This window comes from Panthera onca, chromosome F2 (genome assembly GCF_046562875.1).
Source record: "Panthera onca isolate mPanOnc1 chromosome F2, mPanOnc1 haplotype 2, whole genome shotgun sequence".
In the NCBI taxonomy this organism is placed as follows: Eukaryota; Metazoa; Chordata; class Mammalia; order Carnivora; family Felidae; genus Panthera; species Panthera onca.
Window position 1 is genome coordinate 41,636,212 of NC_138356.1, and position 20,773 is coordinate 41,656,984.

The 20,773-nt window shown below is 35.5% G+C and overlaps 1 protein-coding gene across 6 annotated transcripts in view; it reads left to right on the forward strand.

Annotated features, from left to right (window-relative positions):
- Positions 1–19,551, forward strand: part of DPY19L4 (dpy-19 like 4) — a 68,171-nt gene extending 48,620 nt beyond the window's left edge. For 5 of the 6 annotated variants that reach the window (XM_078441815.2, XM_078441818.2, XM_078441819.2 and 2 more), the window contains 5 exons: positions 326–382; positions 4,401–4,483; positions 8,422–8,554; positions 15,533–15,691; positions 15,952–19,551. In XM_078441815.2, the coding sequence (XP_078297941.1) occupies positions 326–382; positions 4,401–4,483; positions 8,422–8,554; positions 15,533–15,691; positions 15,952–16,116 (597 nt within the window). In that variant the 3' untranslated portion in view covers positions 16,117–19,551. The remainder of the gene's footprint in view (positions 1–325; positions 383–4,400; positions 4,484–8,421; positions 8,555–15,532; positions 15,692–15,951) is intronic. The other variant, XM_078441816.2, reaches the window with a different exon arrangement.
- The last annotated feature ends 1,222 nt before the right edge of the window (positions 19,552–20,773 follow it).

Consider the following 20,773-nt stretch of genomic DNA (forward strand, 5'->3'; position numbering starts at 1 on the left):
TTTTAAGCTCTTCATAACTTAAATTCCTGGCAGAATTGTCAAATATTGATTTATTATTTGAAATACTACCATAAGTGTTACCTTTTTTCTGTTCTGCCTTAAATTTATATAGTAAATATGTATGTCTCACTTTATCTCCTGCTTAATATGTCTTAAATTCGTTAATCTTCACCCATTTCACTCTGTGAACCTAGGTTCCACATTGACTTCAGTTTCTCTGAAATTTTATAACTCTAAGAATCTGTGATTGATCATGGAGTCAATGTCTAGTACCTCCAGTACATTCTGAAATGTATCCACAATCATTTTTGTTTTAATATTTTAGGCTCTTATTCTGAGCATGGCTGTGCCCACTATAATAGGTCTCAGCTTATGGAAAGAGGTAAGAAAAACAGGTTTTTATATTATGAAAATGTACTTTACAAGGTAGTGATAAATTTACATGTGTGTAGCATATTTATATTGAGATACTATTCTAACCAAATAAAGTGTGATATTCTTAGTATGCCTAATTTTTTACCATTAGGAACACAATACAAGAGTTAAAACATTTTTAGAATGCCACATGATGCAATTTTCTGTGGTTTCCTTATTTATTTATTTATTTATTTATATTTAAATGTTTATTTATTTATTTTGAGAGAGAGCATGTGCATGTGTGTGCGAATAGGGCAGACAGAGAGAGAGAATCCCAAGCAAGCTCCACGCCTTTAGTGGGGAGCCCATCGCAGGGCTCAGTCCTATAAACCTAGGCGCCCCTCAGTTTTCTACAGTCTAATTCTGTTACTAATTCAGTTTATAATTGGCAAAGGACATTACTGAATAAATAGGTGATAATATTAAAAAGCAATTTGGGGGGTGCTTGGGTAGCTCTGTCAGTTTGGGCGTTCGACTTCAGCTCAGGTAATGATCTCGCGGTTCATGAGTTTGAGCCCTGCATCAGGCTCTGTGCTGACAACTCAGAGCCTGGAACCTGCTTCAGATTCTGTGTCTCCCTCTCTCTCTCTGCCCCTCTCCCGCTCACACTCTGTCTCTGTCTCTCTCAAAAATAAATAAATGTTAAAAAAAAATTTATTAAAAAGCATTTTGTAATGAAAAACCCACAACTAACATCATACTCAGTATTGAAAAACAGAGGTATTCTTCTAAGGTCAGGACCAAAAGAAGGATATCCACTCTCACCACTTTTATTCAACATAGTACTGGAAGTTAGAAGTCCATAGCAGTCAGACCAAAGAAAGGAATAAAAGGCATCCACATTGGTAAAGAAGTAAAACTTTTGTTATTTGCAGATGACGTGATATTATATATAGGAAACTCTATTGGAGCACCTGGGTGGCTCAGTGGGTTTAGTGTCTGACTCTTGATTTGGCTCAGGTCATGATTTCACATTCGTGAAAATGAAAAAAAAAGGGACACCTGGGTGGCGTAGTTGGTTATGCGTCCCAACTCTTGATTTCAGCTCAGGTCATGATCTCATGGTTTGTGGGATTGAGCCCCACATTGGGCTCCTCGCTGTCAGCACGGAGCCTACTTGGGATTCTCTCTCTTCCTCTCTGTCTGAGCCTCCCTCATTCATCCTCTCTCTCTCTCTCAAAATAAATAAATATGAGAAAGAAAGAGAAGTTAAACAGCAGAAAGAAATTAAGAAAACAATCCCATTTACAATTGTACCAAAAATAATAAGATACCTAGGAATAAACCTAACCAAAGAGATGAAAGATCTGTACTCTGAAAACGATAAAACCTGATGAAAGAAATTGAAGACAACACAAAGAAATGGAAAGATGTCACATGCTCATGGATTAGACAAACAAATATTGGGGGCACCTGGGCGGCTCAGGGGGTTAAGCATCTGACTTGAGTTTGGCTCAGGTCATGGTCTCACAGTTTGTGAGTTTGAGCACTGCATCAGGCTCTGCGCTGATGGCATAAAGCCTGTGTGAGATATTCTCTCTCTCTCTCTCTCTCTCTCTCTCTCTCTCTCTCTCTCTCTCTCTCTCTCTCTCTTTCTGTGTCCCTCCCCTGCTTGGCTCTATCTCTCTCAAAATAAAAATAAACTTATTAAAAAAAAACACAAGAACAAATATTGTTAAAATGTCTATATTACCCAAAGCAATCTACACAATTAATGCAATCTGTATCAAAATACCAGTAGAATTAGAACAGACATTCCTAAAATTTGTATGGAACCAAAAAAGACCCCAAATAGCCAAAGCAATCTTGGAAAGCAAAACTGAAAGTATCATGACCCCAGACTTCAAGTTATATTACATAGCTATAGTAATCAAAACAGTATGGTACTGGCACAAAAATAAACGCATAGATCAATGGAACAGAATAGAAAGCCTAGAAATAAATCTACAATTGTATGGTCAATTAATCTTCAACAAAGGAGGCAAGCATATGCAATGGGAAAAGGACAGTCTTCAACAAATGCTGTTGGGAAGACTAGACAGCTACATACAATACAATGAAACTGGACCACTTTCTTACACCATACACAAAAATAAACTCAAAATGGACTGAGGACCTAAATGTGAGACCCGAAATCATAAAAATCCTAGAAGAGAACACAAGTATTAATTACTCTGACATTGGCCATAGCAACATTTTTCTAGGTATGTTTCCTGAGACAAAGGAAACAAAAGTAAAAATAAATTATTTGGGACTACACCAAAATAGCGAGCTTCTGAACAGCAAAAGAAACAATCAACAAAACAAAAGGACAATCTACTGAATGGGAGAAGACGTTTGCAAATGACATATCTGATAAGGGGTTCGTATCCAAAATATATAAAGAACTGATACAACTCAACACCTAAAAAACAAATAATCCAATTTAAAAATGGGCAGAAGACATAATTCTCCAAAGAAGATATACAGATGGCTAATAGACACGTGAAAAGATGCTTAGCATCACTCATCATCAGAAAAATGCAAATCAAAACCATAATGAGATACCATCTCACACTGGTCAGAAGAGCTAAAATAAAAATTACAGAGACACCTGGTTGGCTCAGTCGGTTGAGCGCATGACTCTTCTGCTCAGGTCTGGATCTCACGGTTTGTGAGTTTGAGCTCCACATTGGGCTCCACACTGACAGTGCAGAGCCTGCTTAGGATTCTCTCTCTGCCTTTCTCTCTCTCTCTCTCTCTCTCTCTCTCTCTCTCTCTCTCTCTCAATGTAAATAAATAAACTTAAAAAAAAAACTAAAGGGGCGCCTGGGTGGCTCAGTCGGTTGAACGTCTGGCTTTGGCTCAGGTCATGATCTCACCGTTCGTGAGTTCGAGCCCCGCATCGGGCTCTGTGCTGCTTCAGATTGTGTGTCCCTCTCTCTCTGCCCCACCCCTGCTTGTGTTCTCTCTCTGTCTTTCAAAAATGAATAAACATAAAAAAAAAAAAAACTAAAAAACCAAAAATAAAAAACCAAGTGTTAGTGAGGATATGGAGAAATAGAAACACTCATGCACTGTTTGTGGGAATGCAAATTGTACAGCCACTGTGGAAGACAGTATAGAGGTTCCTCAAATAATTAAAAATAGAACTACCTTATGATCCAGCAATTGCACTACCAGCTATTTACCCAAAGAATACAAAAACACTAATTCAGAGTGATACATGCACCCCTATGTTTATTGTAGCATTATTTACAATAGCTAAATTATGGAAACAGCCTAAGTGTCCATTGATAGATGAATGGCTAAAGAAGATATGGTATGTGTGTGTGTGTGTATTATATATAATAATATATATGTATAATATACACACACACTTATCTTGATGAGCACTGAGTAATATAGGGAATTGTCCATTGATATATGATTGGCTAAAGAAGATATGGTGTGTGTGTGTATATGTAATATATATATATAATATATATATTATATATATATAATACACACACATGCACTTATCTTGATGAGCACTGAGTAATATAGGGAATTGTTTAATCAGTATATTGTACACCTGAAATGAATATAATACTGTATGTTAACTACACTGGAATTAAAAGAAAAGTGTTTTGGCAACTCCAAAATATGAATATTTATAAAATAATATAAATCCTTTATTGTAGTATAACACGAAACTAATTGCCAATAAACCTGTTAAATTAATTGTGTGTTCCTGAAAGATGAAACTGATGATTGTTTGGTAATGATAAAACTATTGAGTCTAGGCAGTAAATTAACCATAAAATAGATTATTTAGATTATTTGGACTGAGAAGAATGAGCAGCTCAATGAAAGAAAGTAAAAAGATCCATGATATTTTTTCCATGAGAATGATGTTATAATATTGTTTGTCTTACGTTAGTCTCGTAGTAAATACTCTGGAGCAGTTTTGAACTTTTTGGGTACTTACACATACTTTTTGGGAATTTTGTTTTGCATTTTAGTTTTTTCCAAGATTAATGACAGAACTAATGGAACTACAAGAATTTTATGACCCAGATACAGTGGAACTTATGACCTGGATAAAGTAAGAATTGAACTGCTTAACACTTTTGTTAAACAATTGTTGCATGCTATCTCATCAATTCAGGGGAAATAATAAATTAATCCTTTTCCAAATTGTTCTCATAAAACTTGGAATTTTGCCCCATGCTTTTAGGGATATTTAGTTTTTGATTGACTTATAATTCTGATTTTCTAATTGAACTTCTCTCCATTGGAAATACAGCATTAGGTCACCTGGGTAGCTTAGATGGTTAAGCATTTGACTCTTGATTTCAGCTCCGGTCATGGTCTCATGGTTTGTGGGTTCAAGCCCTGCTATTGGGCTCTGCGCTTACAGTTTGGAGCCTGCTTGGGATTCTCTGGCTCCCTCTCTCTTTCTGCCCCTCCCCTGTTCATGTGTGCACGTTCGCTCTCCGTCTCAAAAATAAACTTAAAAAAAAAGAAAGTAGCATTCAGGGGCACCTGGCTAGCTCAGTCAGAGCATGTGACTCAGGGCGCGTGGGTGGCTCAGTCAGTTAAGTGTCTGACTCTTGATTTCAGCTCAGTTCATGATCTCACAGTCATGAGATTGAGCCCAGTGTTGGGTTCTGCACTGACAGCACAGAGCCTGCTTGGGATTCTCTCTCTGCTGCTCCCCTGCTCACAAGCGTGCGCACTCTCTCTCTCAAAAATAAATAAATAAACTTTAAAAAAAAGAGCATGTGATTCTTGATCTCTGGATTGTGAGTTCAAGCCCCTTACTTAAAGAAATAAAAAGCTAATATATATAGCATTGATAAGTTTGAGATTTGAGACTCTTTCTATGCTATACCTAGAAATGTAGAATATAAAGAAACAAATATTCCTTTATTTAGATAGTCAAGAGGTTGTTTCTTTTACCCTGGGTTGGATAAGTGGTGGACTGCTAGTCTTGTTAACGAAGTTTACCAAAATTTAAGATTTTAATTTTAATAGCCATACATATTTTATTTTATTTATTTTTAAATTTTTTAATCTTTATTTATTTTTGAGAGAGAGAGAGACAGAATGTGAGCAGGGAAGGAACAGAGAGAGAGGGAGACACAGAATCCAAAGCAGGTTCCAGGCTCCAAGCTGCCAGCTCAGAGCCCAACCTGGGGCTCAAATCCACGGACCGTGAGATCATGAATCTGAACCGAAGCCGGCCACTCAACTGACTGAGCCATCCAGGCGCCCCTAATAGCCATGCGTATGTTAAAACCCACACAGGACAGAAGATATGGTCTTTGGCCTATGGATACAGGGAATTGCAATTGAGACCCCGTTTTCCCTCTCTCAACACACACATATGACTAAGGGACACTCAGAGGACTACACTATCAGTGATAGAATAGACCCACAAAATAGCCATCCAGTAGTAGGGAAAGCATATCTTCCTTGGCCTTAGCTATTAGTCAAACAAAAGTCTCTCCTCTGAATTTGCAGCAGTGGATCTGAATTTACACAGGTTTGCAGTTTGAAATTATACTTGTCTAATCCAAGAAACTCCCAGTCAAAAAATTATCATAAAAAGTGGTCCTGTGTGGTTTAGAGTGTCTGATATATTCTCAACCCAGGCTACACAGGTTTCCACAAATAGGACTTCATGAAGATGAGCTCTAAAATTAAAAAACACATGACAAAACAGTCTAACACAGTGAGATCAGCTGTTGTTTGTGATAAACAGCAGAATTAGATCTCTAACAATTTTTCTTTTTCTTTCTTTTTTTTTTTTAGTTTATTTACTTACTTACTGAAGTAAACTCTATACCCAGTATGACCCTGACATCAAGAGTCACATGCTCTTCTGACTATGCCAGCCATGTGCTCCAGAGCTCTAGAAATTTCTGATAATAAAATTTATGTGAGTTGGTTTCTGCTGCATAATAGACTACCACAAAAGTTAGTGGCTGCAAATAATAAACATTTCTTATTTTTCACTATTTTGGCAGTCAGTGAGTGGGGGTTGGGGAAGAGTCTTCTGGTCTGGGCTAGCTGCTCTGGGACTGAGTGGTCAGGCATGGCCTCTCTCACATGTCTAAAGGTTGGGTAGGTATCACCTGGGGGAATGGAATTGACTTGGCCACAGGCCTCTCATTATCCAGCTCAGGTAGCCTGGGCTCATTTAGAAGATAGTGGTTATAGAGTTCTTAAGAGTAGCAAGAGAGGACAAATCTCAATGTCAAACATTTTAAAAGTTTCTGCTCACATTATGTTTCTGTTCTGTTGGCCAAAGCGAGTCACATGACCAGGACCACTGTTTGCTCTGAGAGCATAGGTATGAGGTAAGAATCATTGCAGCCATTTTACAACTAGTCTACCCTGTGGGTAGACACTATGAAATAACTACACTGAAAAATGTTTAAGACATAGAAGGAGAAAATAAAACATGAAAAAATGAAACACTATGAAAAAACAGGAAAATATGGGGGGGGAGACAAAAATGTTTTTATAAATGAGGAATAGGTTTATAGAAATGAAAATTGGTGTTATTACAAGGTTTTGTTACTGTAAATACACATTTCATATGTATAAAAATTGTTTTCTTTAGATCACCTTTATTGCCTATTAATATTTTTTGTGAATTGTGATTACCATTGTAGGACACTGACTATATAGCTTTGCATTGTCATTAACAAAAGATGAAGTTAAATCTGGGTGTGTGATTTATCACATTATTTTTAAGCATAGGGGCTTGAACATTGGACATTGTACATCAGGCAGTTCTATATATTACTGTGGTATAATCATCCTGTTTCATGTTTGTTTCCCCATTACTGGGTGCTCCCTGAAGACAGTGGCTGTGTGCCATCTTTTATTTCCAGAGCTTGGCATTGACTCTGGCATGTAGTAAGTGGATGCTGAATGTTGAATTGGTTGGATTGGTTAGTGAAGACATTGGAGCAACCCTTTGGGATCTGCTTTTAGGTTTCCTAGTCTTGTAAGTGGCATCTTTCTGGGGCTTTGGATCATCGTTCAAAGTGGAGAAGTCCTACATGTGTTATCTGCAGACAGGTACATGGTAAACGTAGGGAAGAAGCAGGAGATGGATGGATTGGGAAAGATTTGGGTTGTGGTGGTTAATATTTTCAGAAGGATAAATTTGAGAATTCACACTGTCACCATTGAATTGATTACACTATATAAAGTAGTAAATTCCTGTCATTATATATACCCTGCATTATTTTTTAGTAGTAGTATTACCACCTGGCCTATATCCTTCCCATCTCTCTCAAAAGCCAGGAACCTTGGGGTGCCTGGGTGGCTCAGTCGGTTAAGTGTCTGACTTTGGCTCAGGTCATGATCTCATAGCTCATGCGTTTGAGCCCCGCATCAGGTTTTGTGCTGACAACTCAGAGCTTGGAACCTGCTTCAGATTCTGTGTCTCCCTCTCTCTGCCCCTCCCCGGCTCATTATCTATCCCTCTCTCAAAAATAAGTAAACATTAAAAAAATTTTTTTTTAATTAAAAAAAAAGAAATGCCAGGGACCTTGTCTCCACCCCACCTTTAAATTTTTTTTCTGTGTTAGGGCACCTGGGTGGCTCACTCATTTAAGCATCCCGACTCTTCATTTTGGCTCAGGTCATGATCTCATGGTTCATGGGATTGAGCCCCATGTCAGGCTCTGCACAGACAGCATGGAGTCTGCTTGGGATTCTCTCTCTTCCTGTCTCTCTGCCTCACCCCCACTTGCTCTCAAGTTCTTTCTCACTCTCTCAAAATAAATTTAAAAATGAAAATAAAACTTAAAATTTTTTTTCCATTTTTCAGCATTCAAAATAGTTCCTGGCACGTAGTAGGTGCTTATTTTTTTTGAATTCATAAATGAAACAAATGCTGATTTAGAAATTCAAGTATACAATACATGATTGAGTTGCCTGCTGTTTCATAGTTGATATAAATCATTGATCTAAATAGTACACTTACCTTCTCAGTGTGTAAATCTTTATGTTTCTTTACAGAAGGCAAGCTCCAGTTGCAGCTGTGTTTGCAGGGAGTCCACAGTTAATGGGTGCGATTAAATTATGCACGGGATGGATGGTGACCAGCTTACCTCTTTACAATGATGATGATCTTCTCAAGAGAAATGAAAATGTAAGGCATTTTAGATTACACATTTAAATCTTTTAAACATCCCTCTTCTATTTTAGTATAGCTCTGTAATGATGCATGTGTTCCTGGTTAGCTAGGAAAATCCAAACAATTTTAGAAAGAGTTGATTATTAGCATTAGTCTTTGAAAAGCTGTGTAATATATTTAACCAAGAGGAGAGCCAAAATTAAAATACTAAGTTCTTTATTTTATGAATGGTATTGATAAGTTTCTAGGAGAAACATTTAATTTTCCACAAAGTTTCAAGGGAACTCATATGTAATATTTCACAAAGAGAAACATTCTTTGGAAAATATGATTGTTCTGAATCAAATTACCGAAGGCAGGCAGACTGTCAGTTAATGTCTTGATACACTTTGTATTTCCAAGCTAAAGTTCTGTCTCACTGTGGTTTATTTTTCAGTATGGGCTGTTATTAATAACTTAGTATAACATTACAATATCTAATAATACAATAGAATGTATTATTTTGACTGGTCCAGATGTAAATGTTAACTTCATATCTGGAAGCAGTGACCAACTGAACCTAAATTCCAAATATTCTGTTTTTCAGTTTGAGAGAATTTTATGTAGTTTTTAAGTATGCTGTAAGCTAAGGAGGTAATATAGCAATATAGAATTTAAACTGTAAGAAGACGACTCTGGAATTAGAATACCTGGATTCAAATGCTACTCTTGCCATGTGCTAGCTCTGTGACCTTGAACAAGTTTGTTTTCCTTTTTTTTAAGATTATTTTTTAAGTTTTTATTTAAATTCCAGTTAGTTAACATACGGTGTAATGTTAGTTTAAAGTGTACAATGTAGTGATTCAACACTTCTGATCTCTATACCTATCTTGGGGCTCAAACTTAAAACCCTGAGATCAAGAGTCATATGCTTTACCAACTGAGCCAGCCAGGAACCACCGCCCCCCCTTTTTTTTGTATTTCCACAATTCCTGTTTTATTTAAAAAAATTTTTTTTTTAATGTTTATTCATTTCTGAGAACAGAGAGATACAGAGCATGAGTGGGGGAGGGGCAGAGAAAGAAGGAGACACAGAATCTGAAGCAGGCTCCAGGCTCTGAACTGTCAGCGCAGTCCCCCATGCAGGGCTCGAACTCACAAACCATGAGATCATGACCTAAGCTGATGTCGGATGTTGAACCGACTGAGTCACCCAGGCGCCCCACACAATGCCTTTTTAAAAAAATTGAGGTATAGGTGTGCCTGAGTGGTTGAGTCAGTTAAGTGTCTGACTCAGCTCAGGCCATGATTTCACAGTTTGTAAGTTCAGGCCCCACATTGGACTCTCTGCTGTCAGCACAGAGCTACTTCAGATCCCCTGTGCCCCTCTCTCTATGCCCCTCCCCTGCTCTCTCACTCTCTCTCAAAATAAAAAAACCTTAAAAAATATGGTTAAAAAATTTTTACAATAAATAAATAATTGAGGTGTAATTGACATATAACATTATATTAATTTCATGTGTACGATGTAATGATTTGATATTTGTATATTACAAAATGATTACCACATTAAGTCCAGTTAACATCCATCAACATACATAGCTATAAAAAATTTTTTCTCATGATGAGAACTTTTAAGATCTACTTTCTTAGCACCTTTTAAATGTGCAGTACGGTGTTACTAACTATGTCACTATGCTCTACATTAGGTCTCTATGACATACATTTTATAACTGGAAGTTTGTAGCTTTTGACTCCCTTCACCCATTTTACCCACCTCCCACCCCCACCTCTGGCAACCACCAGTCTGTTCTCTGTATCTGTGAGTTTGGTTGGTTTTGGTTTTGCTTTCAGATTCCACATATAAGTGAGATCCTACAGTATTTGCCCTTCTGTGTGACTTACTTCACTTAGTATAATATCCTCAAGGTCCATCCGTGTGTGTGTGTGTGTGTGTGTTTAAGCTTTATTCATTTAAGTACTAATCTCTACACCCAGTCTGGGGCCCGAATTCATACCCCCAAGATCAAGAGACACATGTTCTTCTGACTGAGCCAGCGAGGCATCCCAAGGTCATCCATATTGTTGCAAATGGCAAGATTTCATCCTTTCTTATGGCTGAATAATTTCCTATTTATAAATACACACACACGCATATACTACATTTTATCTATTCATCCACTGATGGACATTCAGGTTGTTTCCATATGTTGGCTTTTATAAATAATGCTGCAGTAAACATGGATGTGCATATATCTCTTTGAATTAGTGTTTCCATTTCCTTTGGATAAATACCCAGAAGTGGAATTTTTGGATGATATGGTAGTTTCATTTTTAAGTTCTTGATGAACGCTTCATACTGTTTTCCATAGTGGCTATATCACTTTACCTTCCCATCCCCAGTACAAGGGTTCCCTTTTCTCCACATTCTCGCCAGCATTTCTCATTTCTTGCCTTTTTGATAGTACCCATTCTAACAGCTGTGAGGTAATATCTCTTTACGGTTTTGATTTGCATCTCTGTGATGGTGAATGATGTTGAGCACCTCTCATGTACCTGTTTGCCATCTGTATGTCTATTTTGGAACAATGTCTATTTAGATAATTTGCCCACTTTTTAATCAGATTTTTTTTCTCTTATTGAGCTGTATGAGCTCTTTATATATTTTGGGTGTTAACCTCTTATCAGATATGTGTTTTGCAAATATTTTCTCCCATTCAGTAGGTTGCCTCTTCATTTTGTTGATGGTTTTCTTTCTGTGCAGAAGTTTTTTAGTTTGATGTAGTCCCAATTGTTTATTTTTGCTTTTGTTGCCTCCACTTTTGCTGTCAAATCCAAAAAAATAATCGCCAAGACCATTATCAAAGAGCTTATCACCTGTGTTTCCTTCTAGAAGTTTTATGGTTTCAGGTCTTACATTCAAGTCTTTAATCCATTTGAGTTAAGTTTTGTGTGTGCTGTACGATAGTAGTGCAGTTTCATTCTTTTGCGTGTGGCTGTGCAGTTTTCTGACATCATTTATTGAAGAGATTGTCCTTTTCCCATTGTATTGTTTTGACTCCTCTGTTGTAAATTAATTGACTGTGTATGTGTGGGTTTATTTCTGGGCTGTTTCCTTCCACTGATCTATGTATCTGTTTTTGTTTTTAAAGTTTATTTATTTATTTTGAGAGAGGGTGGGGGAGGGGTAGAGGGAGAGAGAACCCTAAGCAGCCTCCGCACTGTCAGCACAGTCAATTTCATGAATTGTGAGATCATGACCTGAGCTGAGATCAAGAGTTGGACACTTAACCGACTCAGCCACCCAGGTGCCCCATATGTCTGTTTTTATCCTGATACCATACTGTTTGGATTACTATAGCTTTGTCATATAGTTTGTAGTTAGGAAACATGATTCTTCCAGCTTTGTTTTTTCTCAAGATTGCTCTGACTATTCAGGGTCTTTTGTGGTTCTATACAGATTTTAGGATTGTTTGTTCTATTTCTATGAAAAATGCCATTGGAATTTTGATAGGAATTGCACTGAATCTGTAGGTGGCTTTAAGTGGTATGGACATTTTAACATTCTTCCAGTTCATGAGCACAGAATATCTTTCCTTTTATTTGTGTTTTCTTTAATTTCTTCAATTTTGAGCAAATTTCTGAATCTGGTTATTATAATAAGTTCTTATCTTCTGGTTGTGAGTCGGGATGCTTAAATGAGTGAGCCACCCAGGTGCCCTAATACAGAAAAAAAATTTTAAAGGTGGGGTGGAGACAAGGTCCCTGGCATTTCTTTTTTTTTAATGTTTACTTATTTTTGAGAGAGGGATAGATAATGAGCCGGGGAGGGGCAGAGAGAGGGAGACACAGAATCTGAAGCAGGTTCCAAGCTCTGAGCTGTCAGTACAAAACCTGATGTGGGGCTCGAACCCACTAGCTGTGAGATCATGACCTGAGCCAAAGTCAGATGCTTAACTTACTGAGCCACCCAGCCTCCCCTAGAAGTATTTTTTTTTAATGCCCCATGAGTGTGTTACAGCTTCTTAAAATTTAAAGTAAGTAAAAAATGTATGTGAAAAACAATAAATAGATACAGGCTGGATAGAAATATTTCCATTGAAACCTATTTAGCAATTAAATGAGATAATGCACTATGCCTGAAACATAGTAAGACTTAAATATTAGTTATTATGTTCTGATTTACTATTAAATTGTATTTGCACACACATAGAAACATAGAAAGTACAAAGAGGAGCGCAAAAGCAGGAATAATTGGGGCACCTGTCTGGCTCAGTCTGTAGAACATGTGACTCTTGACCTCAGGGTCGTGAGGTCAAGCTCCACATTAGGCATGGAGCCTTCTTTAAAAAAAAAAAAAAAGGCAGGAACAATCCATTCTGCCTCTACAAATCCAAGTCTTCATAAAAGACATTGGCTTGATCTGGGCTTTGAAGGACTAGTAGAAACATGGTTGGAAAAAGAATGCATTGATTCCAGGATGAAAAATGACATGAGCCATGAAATTTGTATAGCCATGAAACTAAAAAAATAAACTAGGGCCAAATTCTAAAGGACCTGGAATGTCGTGCTGAAGGATTTAGACTTACCCTTGAGGCATTTGGGAGTTATCAGAGACCTTTAATAAGCCTGGGAATGGAATGCTTAGATCTATTTTAGAGAGTTAATTATGGTCACAGCAGAAAGAACAGATTGAAGCAGGGGAGAGTTCAGAGATGAGGAGATCTATCTGGGTGTGATTTACCTGAGAGACAACAGCTGCCTTTGTCTAGTATTTGCTGCATTTTGAAAAGGTACAGTCGCCTAGAATGTAGATGTATATAGCATATTCCTGAACTTTTTTTTTTTTTTTCGTTTTTTTGTTGTCTTATGATTGGTCTTTTCCTAATACAGAATTTCAGAATCACTTATAATTAGGTCAGACTTTTAATTAGGTTCTAGTTAAATTTAAACACTTTAGAGTTTTATGTTTTATGTGACTTAACTATGAGAATAGGAACCATGTTTCTTTTCAGAACTTTGTCTTTCTCTTTGCTGTCTAGTGCACAGCAAGTACTGACTGAATAAATTTGTTGTTAAACTGAAATTCAAATCAGACTCCATAAATGAGACCATATCATTTGAATTGCATTCTATCTATAATTCATGACCTGTGACTAATCTTTGTATAATTCCTAGGCCAGTAATTCTCAAACCTGAGACTATTATGCTCCTAAGGGACATTTGGCAATGTCTGGAGACATATTGATTGTCACAACTGTAGGAGGAATTCTTCAGGCATCTAGTGGGTAGGGACCAGGAATACTGCTGAACATCCAGCACTACACAGAACAGTCATCCTCTGTCCCAACAAAGAATTCTCTAGCCCAAAATGTCAATAGTACTTAGATCGAGAAACCCTGTGTTGTTGCCATTGCATAGAAGTGGTTTTCTTGTGTGTATGTTTAAAAAATGTTTATTTATTTATTTTGAGAGAGAGAGAGAGAGAGAGAGAGAGAGAGAGAGAGAGAGATTATGGGGGGGGGGAGGGGCAGAGAGAGGGAGAAAGAGAATCCCAAGCAGGCTCCATGCTGTCTGCACAGAACCCAATGTGGGGCTCTACCTCACAAACCAAGAGATCATGACCTAAGCTGAAATCAAGCAGACGCTTAACCAACTGAACCACCCAGGCGCCCCTAGAAGTATTTTTTTTTTTAATGCCCCATGAGTGTGTTACAGCTTCTTAAAATTTAAAAGTAAGTAAAAAATGTATGTGGAAAACAATAAATAGATATAGGCTGGATAGAAATATTTCCATTGAAACCTATTTAGCAAAGAGAAGCATTTATTAACATTCTGTGTACCACGGAATATCAGTAAGTACCTCTATCATATTGGTGGACATTGGACCTGAAGGTGCTGGAATGACAGCAATCATAACATGTAGGAGGTGGCTGCTGAGTATCAAATAGGTTGGGATCTTGTCCAATCTAGATATCAAATCTCAGTATTTCCAGGACAATAGCATGTGATACTTTTGGCCTAACATTTGTGATTCTGTTATTTTGTATTTTGTAACAAGAGCTAGTCCAATGTTAGCATCTCAGAAAAACTGAACAAGCTTATTATTTAATAGATCCAGAACTTATTATCTTATAAGTTCAGCAAAATTGTAATGGAAAATACCATGGAATCAAGACAGGAGTTTTAAGCATTCTTGTTTATTTAGTATTTTGTAACAGTGGTCAAACTATGTTTAACCTTACTAACTTTATTTCATGTATAAGTGAGTATAAAATACACTGTATGTGGTATAAGATTAAAGGAACTATTATAATTCAATAATAAAAAGACAAGTCAGTTAAGAAATGGGCAAAGCCCATTGCTAAGTGAAATAAGTCAGATAAAGACAAATACTCTGATTATCATTTACATATGGAATCTAAACAAGCCAAACTCATAGAGAGTAGAGTGGTGGTTACCAGGGGCTAGAGGATAGGGGAAGGAGGAGTTGTTGGTCAAAGTGTACAAACTTCCAGTCATGAGATGAATAAGTTCTGGGGATCTGATGTTACAGTATGGTGATTATAGTTAATAATACTATATTACATACTTGAAAGTTGCTGAGAGAGTAAATCTTAAATTTTCTCACCAGAAAAAAGAAATGGTAATTATGTGACACAGTGGAGGTGGCAGCTAATGTTGTAATGGTAATCATTTTGCAATATTTAAGTGGGTCAAATCCACAGGTTATACACCTTCAACTTGCACAACATTGTATGTCACTTATATTTCAATAAAGCTGGGGGGAAATGGCCAAAGGACTTGAATGGACATTTCTCCAGAGAAGATATTCAGTGGCAAGTGAATGAATTATGAATATAAGCTTCCTAAGGGCAGGAATCAAGGCTTAGTGAATATCTTTATTTTCCATAGATAGTGCTTTATACCAAATAATAGTAGATGCTCAATGTGTAGTTTCAAATAATACATTTTAAATGTTTTGACATCACTGTTTTAATTATATTCTTCCAGATCTATCAAATCTATTCAAAGCGATCTGCTGAAGATATTTATAAAATACTGACATCCTACAAGGCTAATTACCTAATTGTAGAGGATGCTATCTGCAATGAGGTGGGAACCATGAGAGGCTGTAGGGTTAAAGATTTATTAGACATTGCAAATGGCCACGTAAGTAATCATTTGAAAAGTTAAATATTTTTGACAAAAATGACTTTTTAGTTTAGTTTAATCTTACTCTTTTTAAAGTTTATTTTTTTATTTTGAAAGAGAGAGCAAGCACGCCCAAGCGGGGGAGGGGCAGAGAGGAGAGACAAAATCCCAAGCAGGTTTCACGCCATCAGCGCAGAGCCCAATGCAGGGCTCAAACTCACAAACTGTGAGATCGTGACCTGACACTTTTTAATATGGTGTTTCATACCTTTTGACAGGTGGTTTGCGAAGAAGGTGACAAGTTGACCTATTCAAAATATGGGCGATTTTGTCATGAAGTCAAAATTAACTATTCTCCATATGTGAATTACTTCACTAGAGTATACTGGAACAGATCCTACTTTGTATATAAAATCAACACTGTGATATCCTTTCAGTCTTGAAAATAGCAGAGTCTTCATTTCAAAGACATATCACTTGAAGTAAAATGTGATTTTCTTCTACTTACATGGTGTCTTTTGGAAATCAGAGGATGGACATTTGAAATGTTGCTGCTGCTTTTCCCCTCCTGCTGTTAACTGGATCCAGAGTTCTGCGAGAATAGAACATCAAGCATTACTGTCCTTTGGTAAAATGTCAAATCTGCCACAATATTCCAGTCAGGTGTTTTCCTTATCATTACATGGTCTTTGAATACTTTATCTTTTCAATTATTATAAAATTGCCCTCATAAATCTTCATTCTGTCATAACATAGGTCTTGAATTTGAATATGTTCAAGGTCAGAGTATATTTCTCAGACATAACATTTAATAAATATTCCATTTAATGTCATAATTATAGACTAGAAGGAAAGAACTCTTCTTACCCTTGAGGCAGTTTCTGAAGGTATTTCATGGTTTATAATAGAATTGAAATATTACAATAAAAATTAATTTAAATGTTAGCTGAAAATATGTGACATTTAAATTAAAATGTGTAAATTGTGTAAAGGAACATGATTTTGAAGGATATATATAAAGATATATCCAGATTTTCCATGATACTGCTCTCCTCACCTGCTGCTTATATAAATGTGCACTTTCTTAGTAATATAGAGGACACAATATTGCATTTTATTATTTTATGACTATTAAGTGGTTAGCTTTTTTCACTTATACCCATAAATTTAATACCAATTTAATCATGATAAAACAGTGTAACTCTTGTTACCTAAATATTTTTTGAAACATTTAAAAGAATGTTCAGGTTTTTAAAGGGGTACAATGGGGTATACAGTCTATTCACATATTTTCTACTGACGTATTAAATAAAAAATTAAGTTTTTATCAGAATGAGAATATTCTGATATTAATGACTAAAATGACAACACTAAAACGAACAATTTCCTGAGATGGGGCAGAGGCTATTAAACATACTTCTGCATGCAGATATGTTTACCATAAAACACAAATGCTGTTATTTATGAAACTATAGTACAGTCTTCAACATTAAGAACAAAATGACAATTCTAATAAAATTCACAACACAGTTTCACAGTCTAAATGCTACGTTCCTTTAGGTTAAATGTTTTGTATTTTTAATCATTTATTAAAAGAAATTCTTAAATGATTCATTGGGGCATATAAAGAGATTCAGGATAGATGTATCATTTTAATAAGATGGGATGCATGTTTAGTTTTACCTTATGCATATGTTTAGTGAATAGATTTTTAAAATTTTCACTTGTTAGAGTGTTGTAAAAATTGCAGTTTCAATACTCTGAATTACTACTTTAGAAGGGAGCATCTTTTCATTATCCTTATTTTCGGGTATATATATGTGGGGCTTTTTTTTTTTTTTTTTTTTAAGTGCAAAAGCACATGCACTCTTAGACTAGCTTGAGAATGCTTTGCTTTTTTAGAGCTTCAGAATTAATTGTTTGATGGCAGTGTCATATATCTGGTGTACTAGTTTTATTTGGTTCTCATTTCATGCTTTTATATAATTTTTGACAATTAACATATTTCAAGGCAGGGCATTTCAGGTTCTCTGCACGTCTTAATAGTGAGTCATTAGTACTGAACTTCAAGCCTTATGAAAATATTACTCTGGTTACCTAAGTACATAGCAAAGGGTCACCTGGTAGTCCTTGTGATTAGAGCATGTAAAACAATGTAACTTCAGGGTTAGCTTGCATATGTTGAAAGGGAAATAGAATAACCTATGTAGCGTGAAATATTTAATTGAATTTGTATTGATTTATATTATCAAATATGCTGAATTCATTTTGATGTGTGTTTTTTTACTTTGTTTTGGCTTTTGACATAAACATATTAGTGAGTTGCTTTTGATTCTGCCAAAGCAAATTTATTTATTTCTTAAATAAAATTGATTTGGAGAAGCTTTTAATTTAATTTTTTAAATGATAAGTTGTTCATTCAGCATCAGTTGAAAAGGAAAATGTGAGCTTTATTATAGAAGTAATAATATTGGATACAAGAGATTAGCTTCTATTTTAATTATAGTTAAAACTAGTAGTAGGAAACTTTGAGGAACATTTTATTAATTTCCTTGCTTATTTGTAGGGTAAAAACTGATTAAAAGTTCTGTAAGTAATTCCATTTGGGTAACTTACAGTTGTTAGATTTTCATAGGTTATAAAAACCTATGAAAGGAGCAAAGTTTACGGTTTTAGGATGAAAGGAATTTCTCAAAGAAATACAAAACATACTTTGCCCTTGATGTTGCAAAACCATGGAAATAAGTGCCTTAACTTCTTTATTTCTCTTTACTTTTTATTTTCAAAAAATATTATCTACTTTTTTCTATAATTTCGTATCTGTTTCCTCATCATTAAGCACAGAGAAAAATTCCTCACTAGGCTATTTTTAGTATTGACTTTAATTCGTTAATAAGCAAATCTTTGGTAAGGGTAGCGATGGGATTTTTAGCCTGCTAAATTAATTTATTTAGCTTCCCAAATGCCAAACAGTCTAACAAATAAAACTTAATTGATATGGTTTATGATATTGACTCTGTGCTGGTTTATATTTTTTCCCACTTTGGCATCTTGGTGCTTTTTGTTAGACTGGTGGGGTTTTACAGCCTAGGAAGTATGCATTATACTTTAGAACTGACTGTTTTCTTCATTACTTTTTGTGTATATGGACAGCATATTTCTTCAGAACATTAACCCAAACTGCGCAGAGCCTCAATGTTGTGGCACTCTTCCATACACTCCAGATTGGTTTAAGGAAAAGCAGAAATGGAGGTCAAAGTGTGTTACAAGTTGGGGCTGGAAAATAGGCTTTAAAAAAATAGGTTCTTAATTTCTTGAAGGGCACAGTGATAGCCATCTTACTAAAACTGTTTTGTTTTTGAGAAATCAACTGTTTTTTCACCCTGTTTTTGAACTGTTAAAACATTTTATTGCCTTTAGTGGATAGATAAAAAGTAGTGCCTCTCTTTATAAAATTGGTGGGGTTTCTAAAAGTTGTATGTAGGTCAATCTTTTTGGTAGATTTATTTTAAATGCATGAATATTTAAACATCACGTGTTATGAATTATTCTGTATATTTAAGAACTTTTTGTAAAGCAAATAACTACTTCCTGTACATCTCAATATATTCTCACTTCAATTGTCCACTTTTTAAATATATAGTCTCTATTGTTGCCATTTGCTAATAGTTTTAGATCCCAGTATGTATTAAAATTACAACTTTGAAAAGTTGCAAGTAAAGTTAAACAATTCTTATTGAAATAATGGCTCGTTATTAGCTTTTTGAATGTTTAGAGTTAACACTTTAAGTAAAATTAGATGTGAAAATTGCAAAGAATATATTTAACTCAACTATTTTCCATCTATTAGGGTTTCTAAAATTATACTTGTTTTCTGTTGAAAAAAGGGGCAATGAAGAATCAGATTTGCTGAATTTAGCATAAAGTCACCTTTGAATCACTTGTTTATGTCTCTTAGAATTTGCAAAATTTTAATCTTGGCTTCTGTAATCATATGTGCAGTTCTATAAGAGATACACTAAACTTCTGACCACTGTATTTAGTGGAATAATGGTATCAGATAGAAACATGCATTCCAAACTTATCCAAACTTGAAATATCTCATAAACAACTTTTTAATATTTTAAGTGAATAGCTTTGTACAGCTATTTAGCAAAGATGAATACAGCTGCTTTTATGTATGTTGACTTCTGAGTCATAGTACCTATAACAATGTATACCAGATTAAATGTGTTCCTCTTGTAACTGTTACATCTTTCCAAAAGAATAAAAGTTAATTTCAATAAATAGAAATCCTTTAAAAGAGTTGGGTTATAAACTAGTTTACTTCAGATTTTGTAACATTAAATATACTTTTATCAAGAACGAAATTATTTATTTCATGCTTAATTACACTCCTTGTTTTGTTTCTATAATAAAACTCTTTTTAGAATTTTAAGTTGTCTCTTATTTCTATCTTTTTTGTTGTAGCTTTATTGGGATATAATTTATGTACCACACAGTTCACCCATTTAAAGTGTATAATTGATCAGTTTTTAGTATTGAATTGTGCACTTATCGCCACAGGTTTAGAATATTTTTATTACCTCAGAAAGAAACCCCAAACCTTTTGGCTATCACCCCTAACCACTCTATTCTTAGGCAATCCTTAGTAATATACTTTCTGTCTCTATATTTGTACATTCTGGACATTTCACATAGATGGATGGATATACCACATTTTGTTCATACGTTCATCGGTTGTCGGACATTTGGGTTTCCACTTTTTGGCTATTATGAACAATACTGTGAACACTCGTGTAAAAATTTGGGGGTGGATATATGTTTTCATTTTTCTTGAGTATATGTCTAGGAGAATTTCTGGGTTCTATTAGAACTATAGTGAGGAACTGTCAGAGTGATTTTCAAAATGGCGGTACCAGTTTAACCATCCCTCCAATAATGTGTGAGGTTTCCAATTTCTTCCTATCCTTTTCAGCACTTGCTTATTACCTTGCTTCTTGATTGTAGCCATCCTACTTGATGTGAAGTGGTATATTATTGTGGTTTTAACCCACATTTCCATCATGGCTAATGAAGTTGAGCATATTTTCATGTGCT